We start from the raw sequence: 20,585 nt of genomic DNA, 5'->3' as shown, positions 1-20,585 counted from the left end.
GATCTCCATGGCTCTTTGCTGAAAGAGCAATTGATTTATGCCCTGAATGTTTCCCAGGTTGTAAAACAGCAAAAAAGGTACAAATGAAGAACCTCACACTATTTTTCTTCCTGCTGTGTGCAATCGAGCCAGAGAGTCTCCCTTACTCCCAAAGAAACTGCAAATTACCTCAGCATACCTGAGCCACCAGCAGCAGCGTGACATTGGGAATATTTTCCCCCACTTGTTCTCCTGCTGAGCTCCTCCACAGGTCTGGGATGCTGCCTGCTTCCACAGTGCCTGGTTGGAAACAAAAATCCTGCATGTGAATGAAGCACTAAACATTTGCCACCAAAATATGTGAATAATTTTTAAAGAACTTCACATTCCTTCATTGTGGAGTTGACCCCATCTATCTGTGGAGTCTGAAAGGGAAATAGATTTAACACAGCCAAGAAATAATCACGGAAAGCATTTTGGATTCAGCCAAGGATGAAGTAAGGCAGTCTATTTTCTTCAAAGCAAGCTGAGGCCACTGCTCACTACATTCAAATACATCAATTACACAGAGCTTTAATGGAAAAGGATTAAAAAGTACAAAGGTAAAACAAACAGCATCACTGCAGTGTCCAGGAGGATGAAACAGCTTCCTTCTGTGGTGGGTATGATTACAGAATTGCTAAAAAGAGAAAGGGAGGAGAAATGGAAAAAGGTTTTGTGTACCTTGAGCAGAATTGCTGTGACAGTGACGAGCCCAGGCCACTGCAGCATGTGCACTGTGGAATTCAGTCCCTATGGCCCCAGTCTCACTGCCAGTGCTCAGATATGAACTCCAGTTCTGTATTTCCTCTTTTCTAGCCAGGGAAGTATATTATTTCATCAGTGCAAAGCTTTAGAAATTGTTGTTTTTCCTTAAATCTCCTCAAATGATGTCTGTGCTGTCCCAGGTCATTGCAAACTGTTTCCTCCAACTACTTCTATCCACATTCTCATTTCCAAGACCTGTGCCATTCAGCTCCATCTTCCTTAAAAGTTTGGTATTGAGTTTTTCATATGCCTAATTTGGGCTTAATTTGAGCCTGGGGTAAATCGTTACAACTCAGATGGAGTCAATAGGAGCACAGTGACTTACATCAGCTTTGTGTCAGTAAATACTGACAAGATTGATCCCAAACTTTTTCAGAACAAAAGATTTCTGAAGATGGATTAAACAACATAAATGCTGAGCTGTTTTGCCAGACTGCAAATGGCATAACACAAGCTTTGTGTGACATCTCTGAATTATCCCGTCGTGGTAATGTTGACATTACATGGTATTGACTCACGGAAGAAGCTTAAATACCCTTTTAAGTTTTCAAGACTCTTTGACAAAGCACTATTTCATTAACAAAATGTTAATGGAATCCAAGAAACCTCCAGAAGAGCCTGCTGGCTGGCCAGGGGATGTGGCAGCACAGAGCAAAGCAATCCTGATTTTTAGACAAAGGAAAGGAAGCCTTTCATGCAGGGCACTCTGTGGTTGAGGGAGGAGGACCTGAGGGCACTTCCACAGCCCTTCACTGAAGGACTACCACACCTTCTGCTGGAGAAGGTCAAAATAGCACAAATTAGGAAATGCACAGAGTGAGCTGGCAAAAGACAGCAGGGTTGGCATCAGCTTGGAGAAAAAGCTTCTTTCTGGAGAAAGGAGAAAGGTCTGGAGAACATTGCCAGGGGGTCGCCTGCTCTGGGGTCACCTCTGGGCACGGGACATTTATGTGCCCACAGCTGAAACTGCTGGCTCTAAGGGTCCTGCTAATCACAGAACCTATTAGGTTGGAAAGGGCCTCTAAGACCATCAAGTCCATCTGTTAATGACACAGTGGCTCTCAAATAACTACAGGGTTTATATTTTATGGATTTATTATGCTCAGGACAGAGCCATGCTCCCAACACTGACCTCCATAGAGAAACTCTTTGTAAGTCAAAGAAAACGTAACAGACCTTCTAAAGAGTGGAGTTTTCCCCCACACTGAGTACTCAGATTTTCAAACTTGAACTTTTCCACCATTTTTTAGGTCTGGATTTGCTTTATGTAATAAGGCAACTCATTATCCAAAAAGATTGGAAGGGGTGGGCAGAGAAACACTAAATCTCTGTCCACTTGATAGCATTTTGCACACCAGCAGCACATTTCCTCCCAATAGTTCATTTTTTCTGCTCTATGGACTCACATAAAGCAACAAGTGCAAGAGAATAATGTAAAAAAAAAAATAAAAATTAAAAGTTCAGTGCATAAATGCAACACTTGACTGAGGCACTCAAGGGCCACCTTGCTGCCTGAAACCACTTCTTTTTAATTGTCTACATTTCAAGTTGATAAAATTCACAGTAGTAAAGATAACTTTGCCTGACTTCCAGTAGAAGCCATGATGAGGAGTTGATGGGAAGGGGGGGAGGCCTGGGAGATGTTTGTGTGCATTTGTGCAACACATTAAAAATAAAGAAATAAACAAAGAAAGAATCACACAGAAATAATCACACAAAAATCACACAGACTTTGCACTCTGTTCTAGTAGCTGGATTAAGGGGGAAGCAACCCAGGTGTTAATGAGGGGGGAGCCTCATGGCACTGCACTCCACTTCTGTCAGCTCCAGCACGGACCAGGGATTAAAAAGGAAGATAAAGATGCTCTGATACCTCTGAATGATGGACAAAAGGCTGGTTGAAAACAGGCATTTTGGGGCAATAGCAAAAGCTGTTTCCCCAACCCCTACATAACCAAGTGTGTGAAGTGATGCTGATGGTTCCTCCTGTCCCCAGGGTAATGCTCCCCTCACAGCACCTCCCCCTCGTGGGTTTGTTGGTTTGAATTCAAGGCAAATGACCTGTGCCTTGAGGGGTGAACAACCACAACATCAGCCCCAACAAGAAGACAAAAACTCCTACAGCAAGGGAGGAAAGATTTTGTGCCAGGAGATGATTTGTTTTTCCAAGTGCCTTGCTGCTCTCCAAAGGAGAGGAGGAAAGCTGCACTGTCTGGGGGCTGCTTGGCTGCCCTGCACAGAAGCCAAGGATCTGCAAACCCTCTGCCCAGGGCATTTGCTCCAGCACAAGGCAATCCCACCTCTCCATTCACCACCAAAACACAAGAGAAAAGTACCCAGAGCACACCTCTGGCAGGCAAACCAGCTCCCAAAATCCTCCAGCTAAGAGACTTTCCTCAAATACTTGATGTAACTAAATTGGGAATCAAAGATTGAGGCTCTTTCAAGGATAACCAAATAAAGCCCTGGATGGCTGTTTTGGTGATAATGGCCACGCCAGAGCTCAGCCTCTGCACAGGATGAGCACAGCCCATGAGCAGAGGAGCCAGGTGAGCTTTCAAGGCTCCATATTCCCAGCAGTGTGGAAATTCAGTAACTTAGTAAAAGAGAAAGGGAGAACACCCAGAGCATTCCTCAAAGTTAGCTTGGATAATACTGTAGGTTTCAGTATAAAATAATTTAAAGGACTTTCAGGAAAATTAAAATGTAAGGGAATTCAAGTGAGAAAGACATTTTGATCTTGACTGCAAAGTGTGGCACTTGCTCAAGGACACTGAACTTTGTGATCTCTCTGGGGTCACGAATTTTCCACATGAATTAACAGACGTCCTTTGAGCCACAGAGACCAAGCAGGATTTTTATCCCAGCTGAAGATCTGCCCCACGATGTTCACATCCCATTGCCAGGAAAGCATCTCCCACCCTCCAGATAGCCTTGGTCAGAGCCCTCTGTGAATAAGCACTTTATAATGTGAGACACTTGCAGTGCAGTGGGTCACTGGCAGCAGGGTTGAGAAAAGGACATTCACATCTGAAGTCACAAATCTCCACAGTCAACGCTGAAAAAATCAGCTCTGTCTCAAAGGCTCTTACAGACCTAAGGGACTCAACATACTCACAGAATAATACATTGCTGCAGTGTGTTAGCAAAGGTTAGGGAAAGCTGGAGACCCTCAGGTTTTGGAAATCAATCTGTGCATGGCACAAAAGTTTCTCTTTTTAAACCTGAGACAAAGGCAGGTTGTGTTTGTTGTACTCTCAGAAAAACCTGTGATCAAAACCTCTCGCTCATCTGAACAGGACAAGAACACTCAGAGGCACAAAGACAGCAGGAAGGCAGCAGTTCTGCAGAAGGGGCATTTTACTTCTAAAACTCCCCTGCATGTATGCCCCTGGTGGTTACACACATTTCTGCCCATTCTCTACACTTGCACCCATTATTTTTTTTTAGCTGCCATGTTTAGCCACACCTGCTGTGACCATAAATTTTAAAAAAAGCATTTTAAAGACCCCTCCAAAGAGCAAACTCAACAACACTTACAATTGCACTAATATAAAATTCACTAGACACAACTGGCACCACACAAGAGGATTTTTCTTTGCCAGTCCTGGGATGGAGTTTAGTTGAGCAGAGCTGGATTTAACTGAGCTGAGCTGCTGCCCACACTCCTTCCTGCTACTCAGGTGCTTCTCCCCAGTGGTTCCCCAAGGAAAACATTCATTCCTCCAGAAAGAAAACCCCTGTGTGGTACCAGGCACTGAGGTGAGAGGGTATTTACTCTCTCTGCAGGATAATTCTAGGATTCAGCCCTTTTTTTTAAATCTCTGGATGGATCTTTAAATCAAAAATTAAATAAGTGAGAAAAGCTTTACAAAAACTGATAATCCCAGCCCAGACATCTTCCAATCATAAATAATTGTCATTCTTAGCATAATATGCAACCTTCAATATACTGTTGTTTCAGGCACTTTTAGGTACCCTATAGAAATGACTTTATGCTGCCATTATTCCTAAAAAACTTCAGATGGCTTTGGATCCATCATCATTCATCATGTCAGCCCCTCTACGGGTAGTTACACACACTTTGTCTGCTCGGGTTTATCTAATAGCCAGCCTTGGGTTTTATTAATTTCCACTGCTTTGCAGAAACTACAGAGCTCCTACGCTCTTTTATAAATTATCTCTGAACTTGTAATCATTTTCCATGAAAACCCAGCAGTGCTTTAAAGCTACTTCAGCTCTTCCAGGGCTGCTACTTCCTTAAGAAGGGCATCCCAAATGCTTGATGTGGTTTGGATTTCCCTGCTCTTTGTTTGCTGGGATTTAAACTTGAGGAAAAGCAGTTTTTGGGTGCTGCTGAAAAATGGATTCCCAAGGGCAAAAACCTGATTTGTGTGGTGTGAGCATTCATCTTGAGTGTTCAGCAGCCTGAGCTGAGCTCAAACCTTTTACTTGTCAATTTTGCATCTGTGGGATTAGGGAGCATCCCTACGGAAGCAGAGAAAATCTGGATTTCCCCTGGCATGATTACCTGGCCCAGAGAAGCTGTGGCTGCCCCTGGATCCCTGGAAATGTCCAAGACCAGGTTGGACAGGGCTTGGAGCAACCTGGGGTAGCAGAAGGTCCCTGCCCATGGATGATCTTTGAGGTCCCTTTCAACCCAAACCATCCTATTATAGTTCTGTGACTGAGGAAATAAATTCATTTATCGTGTACTATTGATCTATATATGAAGATATACAAAATATCTGCTTATGTATCAGACATAAATCACATTTTAGATACCCAGGTGTAAGCACAGAGATGTGTTACTTCTCTACGATTTTAGTTTCTGTAATTTCAGTTGAAATCCCCTCAGTTCACTGCCAAACCCATAACTGTGAATTTAACAGTTCTGCTGCAGAGAATGAAAACAGAACAAATATTTCATGTGTGCATACATGTGTGTATATATATATATCTATATTCAGAATATTGTCTATCTTTCCTCTAGAATGTTACTTTATCCTGGTTTATGGAGGATTTCTCTTCTCCTCAGTGAGTTTTTGCTCTATGAAAGCTGTGTAAGAGGCAGTGTAGGTCAGGGCAAGGCTGGTGCAGGAAGGAAGGATGCCATGGCACCCAGAGTCCTGCCCATGGGCACAGCCACAGCCCCGAGGCCACACAGGCCCCGTGTGGCTTCCACAGCACCAGTCCCACCAGCCAAGGCTCCAAAGAAACAGCTCCTGCTCAGCATGGAGACCCCACTGGGGTGGCCTGGGCTCTCCTGGAGCATGTCCATCCCTTGGGAGCCTCTGCTGGAGCTCCTCCCTGCCCCGGCAGCTCCGTGGGCACGGAGAATCCCAGAGGTGCTTCCCATCTTCAAACGCTTCCCTTTGGAGCACTCCAGCCACCTGTTCAGCACAGCAAAACATCCAACCCATTTAATGAGGCTTCTGGTAAAAGCATCCCTTTGAAGTCCCCCCGACCATGACAGCAATTAACTCCAGAGCCATCCTCGTTTCTGTTGTTTTACCTCAGATCATTCAAGATCAACAACATCACCGAGGGTGCAAATTATTTCCCTGCAGAATTGGTGAGGGAATGTCTCACATCCAGAGGTTCCAGTCAGCTGCCAGAGTGACCTGACTGCAATCACAGCCACAACGTGGGGGTCCTCCAGCATCCCTGGGCTCATCCAGGATTTTTAATAATGTCCCTCGTGCAGACTGAAGCCTGTGAGGAAATTCATTCTGCTAAGACTGCTGGCATTTAGGGATCAATCTGCTGTAGGTACAGAGAGAGCAGGTAAGGATGGCATCACAGGACAGCAAAACACACAAATGGGATCATGAACTGTGGCACCTCTTAATAAAACTGTCCCCATGCACATCCCACTTCAGCATCACGTGTGCATATGGATATTCACAAGCTTTTCCCCAGATCTGCACAATGTGGATTATTTCCACATTTCAAATTGCTTATAACAATGCACATTAAAAGCAAGTATGACATCAAGTGGACTATAAATAATATAATTTTGAAAAGGAAAATTTCTAACTGAAATATGAGTTTCTCCACATTAGAAATGGGAGAAAGAATAAATGAGGAAGATCATGGGCAATAGATACACAACCAGAGGTCATTAGTCTAAAATTACCCTTGGAAGAAACTTCTTCAGGGTTTTCTGTTTACTTTATTTCTGTTTCCCTTTTTTTTTTTTTATTTTATTTGCTTTGGGTTCTGTTTTTAAAGCGAGCAAGAATAAGGATAAAAGGAAAGTAATTCCCCACTAAAGGGCCTCCTACGGCTGGAGAGGGAAGACCTGCTGGCTGCAGGAACCTCTGCCAGGGGAGGGGACACACAGCCCCCAAACGGGGCTCCAGGCAATGATCCTCCCCAGTGGCAACAGGGATGTCACAGGGAAAACTGCAGAGCATCCAAATCCTTCCCCTGCTCTGTGTCTGTGGCACCCCCCATGCCCTGATCCTGGCCAAGGCCGTGTTTCCAACCAGGACACGCCACTCCCCGGTTAAAAAGGCAGGAGAAATGGTCACAACCTGGAATTCTGTGAGAAATCCCAGTATTTTCCTCCGTGAGGAAGATTAAATATTTCTTAAAATATCTCTGAAAAGGTTCCTAAAGTGATTCCGGCGAAGTTGAATTTGGGAAAGCATTTTATGGAAATGTTCCATTTTAATGAGGTGCAGTGGGAGGTTGAAAATGTTCCAGTTGCCCAATTGGAACAAAATATAAGGCAAAGCATTGGGAAACGGGAAAATAACACTATAAACAAATAAACAAAAATTACAAGAATCCTGAACATGCTAAAATATTACAGCATCATCAAAACTAAACACCTCAACATTACACCAACAGAGATGAAAGTCAAATGGTGTATTGGAACACATTTCCTCTCAGAAATCATTGTAATCAATAAAATTCCAATAGGAAATGTCTTTTTTTATTCAGACTGGGGTTTGGACTCTGAGCTCTTGGAGCAGGTTTTGAATCCTTTTCTGCTGCCATCCCCACCTCCTTTGCAAAGGTGATGCAGGAGAATAGAACTGGTACTCATTCTTACTGAAGAAAACCCATGTTTTCTATAAAATTGGTGCTCTTGGCTGATTTCTCAGCAAAAATGCTTGAAGGAGAGGTAAAGCAAAGCTATTGTTACCCAGACTTTTTTCCTGTAAGGACCCATCCTACAGTGCATTTACTGGTATGCTCTGAAATACCATAAATCATTCTGACAACGTGATACTTGTCAAAATAAAGGCATAAAATACATCTTGGAATAAAATCTCCTCAATCATATTTATTTGTTTGCTCGCTGGTGCCATTTGGCTTTTCTCAGTGGGTTTCCCAGTCGTTAGGGGGAATTAGTGAGATTCTGCTGGAAAAACAGCCCCATGTGCATATTCACACACTGAATTTCTGCATCCAGCTCTGTGCACTCATTCAAGAGAACTAAAAATAAAGCTTTCAAAGGACACTTCAGCTTTCTTGCTGTATTTTTTTTCCCCCTTTTCCAGCTTTTCCCCCATCCCCCTCACCAAATATTCCACTAATGCTCAACGGTGGCGTGGTTTAAGGGAGTCCTGCATGGAAAGCTCCTTCAGCTGCTTAGCCCAACAGCATAAATTTGATCTCGTAATTAGTATTCAGCTCAGCATCTTGGATAGAAACCAATGTTACAGCCAAGAGGTGGTTTAAATCACATAAATCATAGATCAATGACAGAACTCTAAGCACTGGATAGATTACAAAAGTAAGCTTTAGTTAAAAATAGATTAACCATTTCCCTGCAGGAATTCCTTCAAAAAAGCCCTGAATATAAAACAAATAAAATTAAATCTGATAATTTTTTTTCCTAATGTATGCATATACTAGATGAATTGTTCTTTCCCCTGACAGTTACACACTGATTAAAGAAATGTGTTAACATGCTATTTCAATGGAAAATATTGTAAATTGTGAGGACTTTAATTTTTTTAATGATCCCTTAATAGCCAAAAAGTACATCCCAGTAATATTGTGTACAGCCAGGCTTATAGAACATATCCCAGCAGATAACATATACTTCTTCAGCTGCTGGCTTCATAAAAAGGGCAAAAATCTTTCCCAAGCCAAGAAAAATGTTTTTAAGGAGTGTTTTTAAAGCATTTTGTGTTGCAAATTTAACCAAGGAAGCACCCAGTCATAGGAAACATCACAAACCATCAGCTGTCCTGGTTAAATGCTCATAGGGGTTCTCAGCATCTTGGAGGATCGTGCCCAAGATCACCAAATTTTCAAAAGTTAAAGGGAAGAGGAAATATGAGTCTGAATCTCTTGACTAAGAAATGCAGGAGGATTTGGCTTCTGCAAGGTGATTCTGCCAGTGTAAACCCCAGACTGAGGTGCTGCAGGATGGAAAGTGTCACCCAGGAATCTGCCCTGCAACCTGGAAACTGCAGCTATAAATTAAAAGTGTGCTCCTGCCCCCGTACAGTGCTCTGTGTTTGCCTCCCATTGGGTCACACATTATTCAAAAGAACAAATAAATAAAGAAAGAAGAAACAGTTGAAAAGAAAAAGACTTTGCAGCATCTGAAGGACAATTTGCATGCCTATTTTGTTGGTTGCAGAATTGAAAGCCAGGGATGCCTCAGCAGCACCTCAGCCATTCCTCAGGCCAGGGAATTGCAGAATTCCAGGCACAGGTCTGGAATAACACCCTCAGGTTCCTCCTGGTGACCAGCACAGGGAAAGAGCCTGGAAAATTCCCATGGCAGCTCCAGCCACATCGGAGAGGAAAAGCAGCCTGAGCATCCTCACCAGCCCTGCCACCTTCTGTGCCCTTTTCCAGGCTGGAAATGCAGCTTCAAATCAGTAAATAAACAAAGGGAGAGAAGCCCAGCATTTCCTACCCCTGGACTAATAAATTATGATCGAATGGAGAACAGAAAATACAGAAACTCACCCCAATAAAAAGTTGCACAATTCTTCAACCACTAAATAACTTTTATAGCCATGATATAGTGAAGCCAAACTTCCTAATCACTGATACCTGGCTGTATATTTAACTTCCTACAGATGACAAAAATGTGAATGTAATTGGTGTTGTCACAGCTTGAATTTTAAAAAAATAAGTAATACTGCGTTTATAGACATTAACATTTGTTTTCAAATACTCCAGCTCCTTCAAAAAGAACATTTTTAAACTTTGAGTGCTTTATGGAAATGACTACTTTCAATTTCCAAGGATATTTTTTCAGCGTAAGAAGAAATAATAAAGCTAGCTGCTCAATGGTTATTTGAGGAACAACATTCAGATTTCAAAACTGGCTCCCTGTGTGATAGAAGACTGCAATATATGCAATCAAGACAGAGATTCAAACAATAATAACTAGCAGAGGCTCCAGGGCATTGCAGAACGTGTCATTTACTTCAGCCCCATTCCTTTAAACATCAGTCCTACGAGTAGTTCAGTGGAAAATAGATGGGCTGCTCTTATAAGTATAGACTATTCATACAGGGAAGTTTTCAAAGGCTCTGCCTTTTCCAAAGTGCTGAAAAATGCATATGAAGTTTAGTAAAACTAAAGAAGAGAAAAGAAAAAAAAGAAGAGGGAAAAAAAGGATCTCTTGTAATACGCCAAATTGTCGGAGAGATGTCAGGGTTAATTTTTAAAGGCACATTTCCCTCCAGCAACAATTCTCTTTAATTATTTCAATGTGAAACACATTATCAGACATGTTCCTTGCCTGTTCTCAGCTTGCTGACACAAGATAGGTACAAGATGTTCCCTCTCCTCCGCCGATGCTCACACACGGTGCTGGGCACTCTGGGGCTGCCTGGAGGGAGCGTGGGGCTGCACCTCCAGCCTCCAGCCCCTTCTCCCAAACCCCTGGGACCACCTCCCCACAGCCACGGCACCAAAAGAGCGAAGGAGAAAGTTGAGGAGAAGTCACAGGACTTCAGAGTGTGGCCCTGGACACATGCACCAGCACCAAGAGCAGCACAAAGCTTCAGCCACAGCAGCTTCAGAGTTATCAGGTAACTATAACACACAGGCCAGCCTTCCAGCAGGTTTAGATGGGTATTTAGGCAGATTTGGGTTTTTTTTCCTTTACTTTCATGTTTAATATCATGTAGAATAGACAACAGGTCTGGCAAATCCCAGGGAGGGAGTTGTAGGCTCAGAGTAGCACGAGATGCTGCAGGACACTGTCCTGTTGGATTCTTCTCCAGGAATTTATGAGAAACACTCTATGTTCCTCCCAAGTGGGAAAGGACACTGCTCAGAGACCCAAAATAAAATATCAGCTCAAAATCACGAGGGACAGTGGTTTCAAATTTAGACATGGAGAAGGAACCTTGATCTAACTCATCGGCTCGGTGTCGCACGGCAGCGTGGTTGGCCAAATATTCCAGCTGGGAAAGGGGACTTCTGTTTTCCCACATCATTTCAGGCTTGAGAGATATGTATTTAAGGTTCTTAAATATGCCAGAATCACATCAATCTATTCAACCCTTGTTCTGGTGCAAGGCAAGCCTAATCCTTTTCTTGGGAGGGAAGAGGCTTCAGACCAACTCTACCAGATCGCTGCAATCTAACGGCCTTTTTTTTATCCCAGCTCCAGTAAAACTCACTATAGAGCCAGTCGTGAGATTAAAAGCTTTTTTAAGTTGCTATCTTGGGAAATTTCTTTCAAGGAAATTACTACAAAGCCTTGTTTTAGTGTGTTCCCCTACTGTGAGTCCTACTGTGTTTTTTTAATAAGGAAAGCCATCCATCCATAGAGGTGTATCCTGTTCTCCATGCTTGAGTGTCTAACAGCAGGCACATACAGTAGACACTCTGATGTTTTGCCTCTTTAATTTTCACTCCATAATGTTGGTGCCTGGCTCTCCTGACTGCACCTTTCAGAGCAGTTTAATTACGGGCATGCACAGAATTTCGAGAGGGGATCTTCAGCGATAATATTCAGATGTTAGGGACAAGTTTATTACAGAAAGATATCCAGATGAGTTGGTGTTTTTTTTAACCATAAAATAAAATCCTTCTATGCACTTATCACGGGATGGAAAGTGAGATAATATTGCCAAGGGAAAAAAAAATAAAAATACTTCAAGGCTAAACCAGAAAAGACTATGGAGATGCTTCATTTAGTCTTTAAAAGATGCTTCATATGGAGATGCTTCATACAGATATAGAGATGCTTCATATAGATATAGAGATGCTTCATTTTAGTGTTTAAGGAGACAACCTTATGCTAAATATGAAAGTATCACCGAGCTTTCAAGCAACCAGGACACAGCCATAGGTTTCCACACTTAAATTCCCAACCAAATGGAAATAGCTCATGCCACTGAATTTATTAGCCCAAGGATTTTACCCCTGATTTTGATGAATTTTTTTAATTGAGCCAAGCAGCTCCCTGATAAAAGGTTACTGTAGCACTCAGATATCAGGCTTGGAATGTGTTTTTATAATAACAGGCCAGGTACAGGGTTATAAATGAGCCCTGCTCCATTGACTCCAGACAGGGTTTGAAAATTGATTCAACGGAGCGCCATCAGTCCTCACCAGCTGAGTATCTGTCCCTCTAATCACAACTAAAAAGATTTCCCGAGTCAATTAAGGGCTTGAAGCCTTTACTGGCTCACACCAAATCCCTGCTAACAATGCTTTCATTTAAAAGCTCACACACGGAGCACACGCTCTGCCTGGTGCCATGGGTGCTGCTGGAGATTGAAATCCCCGCTCATCCCAAGGCTCACGTGGGCCAGCATCACACCTGGCTGTCCCCGGCCCTGCCACCTTCCTCGGGTGTCTGACACAGAAATTAGCACATTCGTTATCTTCCCAAGGGGAGGGAGCACCAGCCTCACCGAGCAAACGTGTACCTTTGCTGCCAGAGTGGGAGTACTTTAATTTCCAAATTACACCCATAAATAAATCAAGCCGCAGAAGCTGATAAATGAAAGATTATGAAAATAGTAATATCCCGCAAAATCTTGAAAGGCGTCATAATTCCTCAAACAATTATCTTCTGTCATATTTGCGAGTAGCCCGTGTAGTTCAAGAACAGAAAATACAAATGTGCTCCTTTAAAATTCATGAAACCACTCATTCTGTCATAAAAGCAGGCATCTTTCATGGCTACTTATTTCACACAGTCTCATAACTAATACTGACAGATACTTGGAATGCAAAAAAAAAAAAAAATAGAGCGCTGGACAAAGAGCTCGAGCTGCTCAATTCTTACATTTTTATGCTTGAAATGGAAAATAAAATCATATATTATAGAGGGCTGCAGAATTTCTGGTATAATTAAATCAAAATTTGTAGATAAAAATGAGATTGTACAAAGACTGGTGGTGTAGTGCTCCCAGGATTGGGCTGTGCTGCATCCATGACAACAGGATGGAAGGTTGCTTTTAATACTATTATCTTACATACCCACAGCTGAATGCTAATGCAGCTATACTGAGGAAATCAAGTTTCAGATCTGTATCCACTGAACTTACATCCACCAGGCAGGGACTTTAAAAGCCAGGCGAGCACACAAAGACCAATATTATAGCTCTGTCAACTCCCCAAAGGTCACAGATTTCAAAAGGTATACACAAATATTAATTGTCAGGTAGTTCTGTGCCGAGGAGCAGAACTGAGGCAGAAATCAGGTTTTGTGGCCATAATTCCCTGCCAATTTCAGTTTATAAAATGGAGGTGCAGAAGGAAGCAGGGAAGATTAACTGGGATCACTTCATGTTCCCTGCGCTGACACTCGGTGACGTGTCCCTTGTGAACATTGTGTCAGAAAGGCTTTTCCCTCTTTTCCTCACTGAAGGAGACAGAAAATGTGGAAGAGCAGCTGGGCAGCCTCGTTTTCCAACACTTCTATTGACCCAACCTTTGGGCTGTGGGCTCCCCATCCCTGGGAGTGTCCAAGGTCAGGTTGGACAGGGCTTGGAGCACCCTGGGATAGTGGAAGGTGCCCATGGCAGGGGTGGAACTGGATGAATTTCAAGGCCCTTCAAACCCAAACCATTCCATGATTCCATCCTGGCTGGGGGACAGACAGAGCATCTTGTCCCTGCCTGCCCTGTCCCTGCACAAGGAGCCTTCTGCTCTCCCATGGAAATCTCCATATCTGCCCAAGCTCCTTCTTCAATCACCTCTAACTTCTCAATTAATCTTGTCCTGGTTTAGTAATATTTTGCTGTAAAATAATGTATTTACATTAAAGACATCTTTTTTTTCTTTGTTATAAAATCATAAAAACATTAAAAAATATTTATTTACTTGGGGGTAACAGGGGTTGTATTCCTAAAATTACAGAGCTCTGAGCTGTCCTGTGAAATCAGGGCATCCTTTCTCCTTGGTGCCAGCAAAACCAAAAGTGTTCTGTGAGTTCCCAGGTGAAGAAGTCCTCTCATGCCTTGTTCTACCAGAAGCAACCCCACAGCACTGATCCATCAGTGTTCCAAAGGGGAACACAGCCCCACCAACGCTGGAGCTTCCCTTCAGCACTCAGCTCATTTTCAGACACTTCACACTATTTTTCCTTCTCCAACTCCTTACACTTCCAGGTGGAGAACTCCAAATTAAATGAGCTACTGACCACTCTCCTAAAATAGGTTGTAACCTGTAATTATCCAAATCCTTCTTGATAAACCATTGGCTCACACCCTGAGCAATTCACTTTTAGATGCACTATGAAATTCTGATGCACTGCAGGAAATTCTGGATCTCTGGTGCTCTGGCTTTATCTCACACAGTCAAGCATGTGGACAAGTAAAAATACCCTTTTTATTTGTCTGAAAGCATCCTTACAGTTGCTGTACAGGAAATAGAGATGGCAAAATGAAAAATTTAAAAAGAAATCTTAAAAAAAGTGATAAAGTAAACTGAGGCAACTGAGATAAAATATTGAGAAGAGACACATGTGAAGCATTTGCAAGTCCATCGGGATTTTCAGATCAAGCTTATGGAGTGCAAATCCCTGCAGGAGTTCAGTTCCCATGGGGTTTTTTCTCTGTTTTTTTTTATTTTTCTCCACAAAATCATGGCTTCAGTGGGGGACCAAAAAGATGCTTCGTGTAAGAAAAGTAAAAAGCAGGAACAACGCTCACAGTGATGAAAGCTCTGGCCTGCAAGTGGCAGAATGTCAAAAAAGTTGTAGCATTTTATGGTACTGTAATTGAAAAAAGTATTAAGTTGTTAGTGAAAGTGTATTTAAGGGAAGCCCCACACGTGGATATAATAGAAAATTAATCCTCAGAGCTTAAAAAGTCCCTGAGGATGTAGAATCCATCATGAAGTTACCTCCTGTCCCAGATTTTCTTGTTGCTTGCCCCTGCTGACAACAGTTGTCTTTTCATTAGAGAATTTGATATCAATTTACTCAGACACCAGGGGCAAGAAAGGATTTCACTTTCTTCATCTGAAAGACACTGATGCACAGAATCAGGACTTGGAACGGATGCCAGAGTGAAATAGTGACACATCCTCTAAACCCATAACACAGGTGGCCTCAGCAAATGGTCCGAAGCCTCTCAGGGCTGCCCAGACAGCAGAAATCCCAAATTTCTGATGCTTTCAGGAGGGAGAACCTCCCTGATTGCAAAGATCTCCTTCCAGGCAGCTCCTGTTTCTAAACCAGCCCCACAGAGAAATGTCCTGGCTGCTGATGCTCTCCTCCAGAGCATCACAGGGTAATGGGCAAGGCTGGAGGCACCACTGCTCAGGCAAGGTCCTCCTGGAGCAGCTGGCACAGGGTGGAGCCCAGGTGCTCCTGGATTCCATCCTCCTGCAGCAGAGTGCAGGGAGTGGCTGCTCCCAGGGCATTTTCAGGGTAAAATCCCTCAGAACCGGTTTGTCTCTATTTTGAGCGTTAAATTAACTTCAGATGATACAACAAATGACCCCAGCAAGGGGGTCTACCTCCCCTAATCTGAAATTAGAGCTGGCTGCCCTCTGCTGCTCACTGATTCCAGAGCTGCAAGAGCCAATGGGACAGAGCACCAGGAGAAGTGATGAGCCAGCAGGTTATCGTGGAGATTATTCCCACCTAACTGAGCATCTGGTGAAAAAAGAGCTTTACCCCAAGCTCATTGTGAAACTCTCCCACTTGGAAATGTTTTCAAAGGCTTTGACTCCTTTATTTTTCAAACCTGGCTTGCATTGAGGATTTATCACAGAAATCTTCACGATAAAATGAGCTGCCTCAACAATAAAATTGCCATTCAATGACTGGTTCTGACCCCACAGGGGATCGGATTTGGGTGCTCAGTGAGAGCCCAGTGGCCTGGTGACAGCTCTGGAGGGGAACAGCCCTGTCTGAGATGTGGAGCTGCTCCCACTGTGCTTTCTTCTCCAATGGAAAACTGACTCTGCAACTGAAGAGACTTGCAGCAAGCAGAGCTTGTGCTTTGTTACAGCCAGGAGCAACCTAAATTGGACATCTTAAATTAAACAGCGGGAATTTTCTCCTGAACATCCCTGCATCTTGCTGGTGAAAGGGTAGAAAATGAAGGTGGAAAGCTGAGAGAACCAGAGACAAACCCTCTGTTTGCCAGCAGCCTCCAGGGCCTCTGTACTCAGCACATCCCTGACCTGCCCTGATCCCTCACACCCAGCACAGCCCTGCCAGGGTTTGGACTCAACCACGCTTCTAATAAGGCACAAAATCACATTATTTTTATCAAAAGGCTCAGGGATCAAACTGAGACAAGCAATTTATTCCAACAGAAACCAAGGCATCACCTGAGAATGCTCGCATGGAAGGTTTCTCTCCAGAAACAGGGAGTGAAAGGAAATGCCAAGCCATCAGTGGTTGCTGTTCCTCCATCATATTTTATCATATTCCTTTGGTGCTCCAGTGAGGTTCCTCACCCTGAGCCCCCCTCTCAGGCTGGTAATTCAGCACTAGATGTTAAAGCCAGCCTGAAAAACTGCGAGACACCGGGCAGAGCTTCCCCTCAGTTCAGCTGCTTCACTGCCCTCACCTCAACTTCAGCAGAGACTGAGCACCAGACCCCCACTTCTGCCCACAAACCCCACTTTCCACCCATGGGGAAAATATAAATACTCCTATTTTATCCCACAGTCACTTTACAACATGGCAAACACCCAAACCCATTAATCAGCTACATTCAGATCATAACTTCTTGTCCTCACAAGCAGCCCTGATCTACGGGCAGAAGAGGGAGTGATGGTCCCAGTAGCTGCAAAAATATGCTCAAACCAACTTGATCTTTGCAAGATTTGGATAATCTGGACATGCAGGGATGTAATACACTGAATATTTTTATTGGAGATTTTAAAAATAGAAATATGGGCTGGCTATGGTTCCTTGGAATTTATTTCAGCAAAATTCTGAGGTCACGTTGTTTGTTAAAAAAAACCCAAAAACTTAGAATGGTTTCATTTGGAAGGGACATTAAAGCTCATCCAGTTTCAGCTCCCCTGCCATGGGCAGGGGCATCTTCCATTAGACCAGGTGGAAAAATCACATTCCCTCAGTCCAGGAGTGCTCCAGCTGTCAGCAGTTAATGCTGCCTTCAACTCAGGTGCTCAACTCTCATTTTAAAAGCTCTCTCTCACATTCTGCTCTTTTTCTTAAACACATATTTCTGTTTTGCCAAAGACACACCAAAATCCGTCTGGGTTTCTGTTAGCAGGACCGAGGTTTAGCCAGGCAGGGACTTAGAGGGGCAGCTCTGGCTGCTGGGGCTGAGGCTGAGCTGAAAAACGCCCTGCACAAACCTGGCACTGGCACTGCTAGAGCAGCACAAAACCCCAGTCAGACCCTGTGGACACACAAATCCCCGGGCTCCTCATCCCTCCGTGCCTGCAAAACCACACATTTGTTGCTGGGAGCTTCTGCAGCCCCAGCAGCAGAGTCCAACCTCTCCCCGTCCCTGGGAGCGAGCTCAGCCCAACCCCACCTGTGCTCAACAACTTCTGACACCGATTTCCCATTTTCCCCCAGTTTTTCCACCAATTTCCTGATGGGCTTTGCCTCAGCAGTGTTTGCAGGGCGGGCAGGGCTTTCCCTCCTCCTCCTCCTCCTCCTCGCTGGCAAAGAGCCCATCTGGCATCCATGTGGCAGCCCTTGCTAAGTGGGATCTGGAGGAAAAGTGCCACGTTCCCAGTGGCAATCCCAGCCACACCAGCACAGGGACACACAGGGAAATCACTTCCAGACTATTTCTTTTTTTTTTTTTTTTTTCCCAAAGTGTGGAGCATCTCATATGCATAAAATCTCATTTTCCTGCAACTCACAGCAGGGACAATTCACATGGAGAGGCAGGGATGTCTTTTTAAACCTCTCCAAAGGCTTAAGGTCTTGCCTAAACCTGGCTTAAGGTCCTACCTAAGCTCAGCTCCAGCTGCATCATTTGAAGGGCTCAGTGCACAACACTGATGGAAGAGCAGGGAGAACACATTTGCTACACCGAGTTACCTCAGTTAAGAGCTGTTGGGGTTTAATCCATCCCATTTAGGACCTTTTGTGTTACAGGGGGAAGGGAGTCTATACAGAGGTGGAAAAAAAAAACGCATTGCTCACATTTTTTAAAAGTTGCCTTGGGCAGTTATAAGTTACATAAAGTTGCTCCTGTTCCTGTTGTAGATATGCCAAAGTTATCTGAGGTGACGGGCATAAAGTGACCACTCCAAACTTGGGAAAGAAAAGATCCCAAACGGGGCCTTTTCACATACACAAAATCAGAATAAAACCAACAGCCTGCAAATTCAGAGATGACCTTACAATTTCATAGCAATCTAATAAAATTCTAATATTTTTTACAAAAAATATATATAAAATACTTAGATTTAAAACCAGAACAATAACTTGTAGATAGCAGAGTATGAAAGAAACTATTCTTGTTTCCAGTAGTTGCAATCATGAACTTCACTTAGCTTGACACTTGTGTAATAATGTGAATATTTAGCTTTCCTGAGTATTTATTCCCTAAACTCATGACTTCTAGAAATCCTTCAAAATCTATCACTTGAGAAAGAGAAGTTAAAATGAGAGATATTCTGGGGAAAATTACTCCCTTTTCTTAACATTCTTCTTCCCCCCACACACACATTCCCAATTTCCCACACACATCTTTAAGGCACTGCAATGCAAGTTTTCAGGAGCTAAATCTACGAGAGAAATCAAAAAGAAAGGCTATTTTAAAACAATCAAGACAAAAATAGAAGTCATCCTTAACTAAATACAATGGCAAAAAGTTGGACATCTTTTGTGCCTTTTATGAGCGACAGAGAGAGGAATGATTAAAAATGTACCAAGAGCCCTGAATGCCATTTTACCGTCATTTCCTTTGATTAACCTTCACCTGACCTCAATCCCTAAGGCAATTTCAGTTTCTTTTTGTTCTTCCATTTAAATTCTCCACTCCAGCAGGTGAGTACAGCCCCGTCACTGCAGATTGGTTTGGGGGAGGATTGCACAGAAAATATTGGGTTTTTTTTCTGGAGAATCATTTGGAAAAAACTCAACAGGGAAAATAATGGGTCACATTTACTCCAAAAGTGAGATTTTCTTACAATCCCTGTGGAATTATAGAATTATTTTTTTAGGTGTTAATTAAAGCAGAGTTGAATCAGTCACACCAGTTCCCACCAGTGCAGAACTTGGTGTTACTTGTCCACCAACCACACTGTGCTGGAAATTCTCACCAAAATCTTCACTATCCATCTGCAATGTCTGCTTCCACCTAATTCATAAATGGAACATATAAATGTAACATTCCCACTGGAATGGGGGAAAAACAAAAGCCAGCATGAATAAAAACTTAAAAAATAGATTATATACTCTCAGCAGAAGGAATGGATCCAGTGTTTGCACAGGAATCTTACATTGCAAATTTTTCCTTGCTTTTAAAACTATTTTCCAACAGGTTTTATGATCTCAGGGGTTGAGTAGAAATCATGGAATGCTGCATACTTAGACTCTGCTCTTTAAGTGTTAATAGGATAATAAAAAAAAAAAAGAAAAAGTGGGATTCGGCAGAAAAAAATAAAAGACTTGATGGTCTTAAAGGTCTTTTCCAAAGAAATATTTCCAGGGTTCTCTACAAAAATCCTGTGAAATCTGTAATTTATTCCTGGTGATGAAATGGTGAGGAATTTTCTGACCTATTTACTACATCACAGACTGATTTAAGGGATAAACCATCCTCATCCATAGGAATTGATGTGATGTTGAAGCTTCTGATGGCACATTTTTATCAGCAAAAAATATGAGATTTAACAGTCAAATTAAGCCTAGAACCAAAGTGCTTCATTTCAGCTAGTGCCACTGTACCAGCTTACCTTGGGATGAAGAGATTCTTCACTACACATGGCCTTTGTTACCATCCCCAAGTATATTTTATTCCATAAGCAGAAGTTATGGGTTCAATGTAGGCTTTGCTTTCTCTGCTGTCGGCCCAAAGTGTGATCCGACTGGATTCATAATATCTTAGTTCCATATTGTTCTCTCTAGAGGGATTTCAGGACAAAAAAATAAAATTAAATTGTCCCAAGATGACACAAACATCAGCATTTCTTGCAAACCACAAGGTAAAAAAAGCTCAGTTTGGAATAACTGAAATTTTTGTAGGGAGGAATAATTTTGAAATGCTTTGTTTTTTCTGGGCTTCCTAATTTTCATTTTCTTGTTATCTGTAGATAAAAATTGAGATATTAGACAACCCTGGCAATTTCAAAATTCTGCTGTTTTTAGGAGGTGACTTGTTAACTCTGACCCTCTCCTGGTCCTGATTTTATTTCTCCACGAACTGGCCCTTCCTGACAACATGAAGGAG

General features: G+C 42.8%; 1 protein-coding gene across 13 annotated transcripts in view; it reads right to left on the bottom strand.

The window, feature by feature from the left end:
* LOC110477800 (uncharacterized) overlaps positions 1-20,585 on the bottom strand; it is an 84,602-nt gene that overhangs the window by 35,287 nt on the left and 28,730 nt on the right. For 10 of the 13 annotated variants that reach the window (XR_013340788.1, XM_077786490.1, XM_077786493.1 and 7 more), the window contains one exon: positions 179-279. Coding sequence is in view for 9 of the 13 variants with exons in the window: in XM_077786490.1 (XP_077642616.1) it covers positions 179-279 (101 nt within the window). In the remaining 4 variants the exon portion in view is untranslated. Of the gene's footprint in view, positions 1-168; positions 280-20,091; positions 20,260-20,585 lie in introns of all 13 variants that reach the window. The other 3 variants (XR_013340786.1, XR_002466646.3, XR_013340787.1) reach the window with 2 other exon arrangements.

Source organism: Lonchura striata, chromosome 14 (genome assembly GCF_046129695.1).
Source record: "Lonchura striata isolate bLonStr1 chromosome 14, bLonStr1.mat, whole genome shotgun sequence".
Lineage (NCBI taxonomy): Eukaryota > Metazoa > Chordata > Aves > Passeriformes > Estrildidae > Lonchura > Lonchura striata.
The sequence above is the reverse complement of the archived record's forward strand: the minus strand, read 5'-3'. Positions and strand labels throughout refer to the sequence as shown.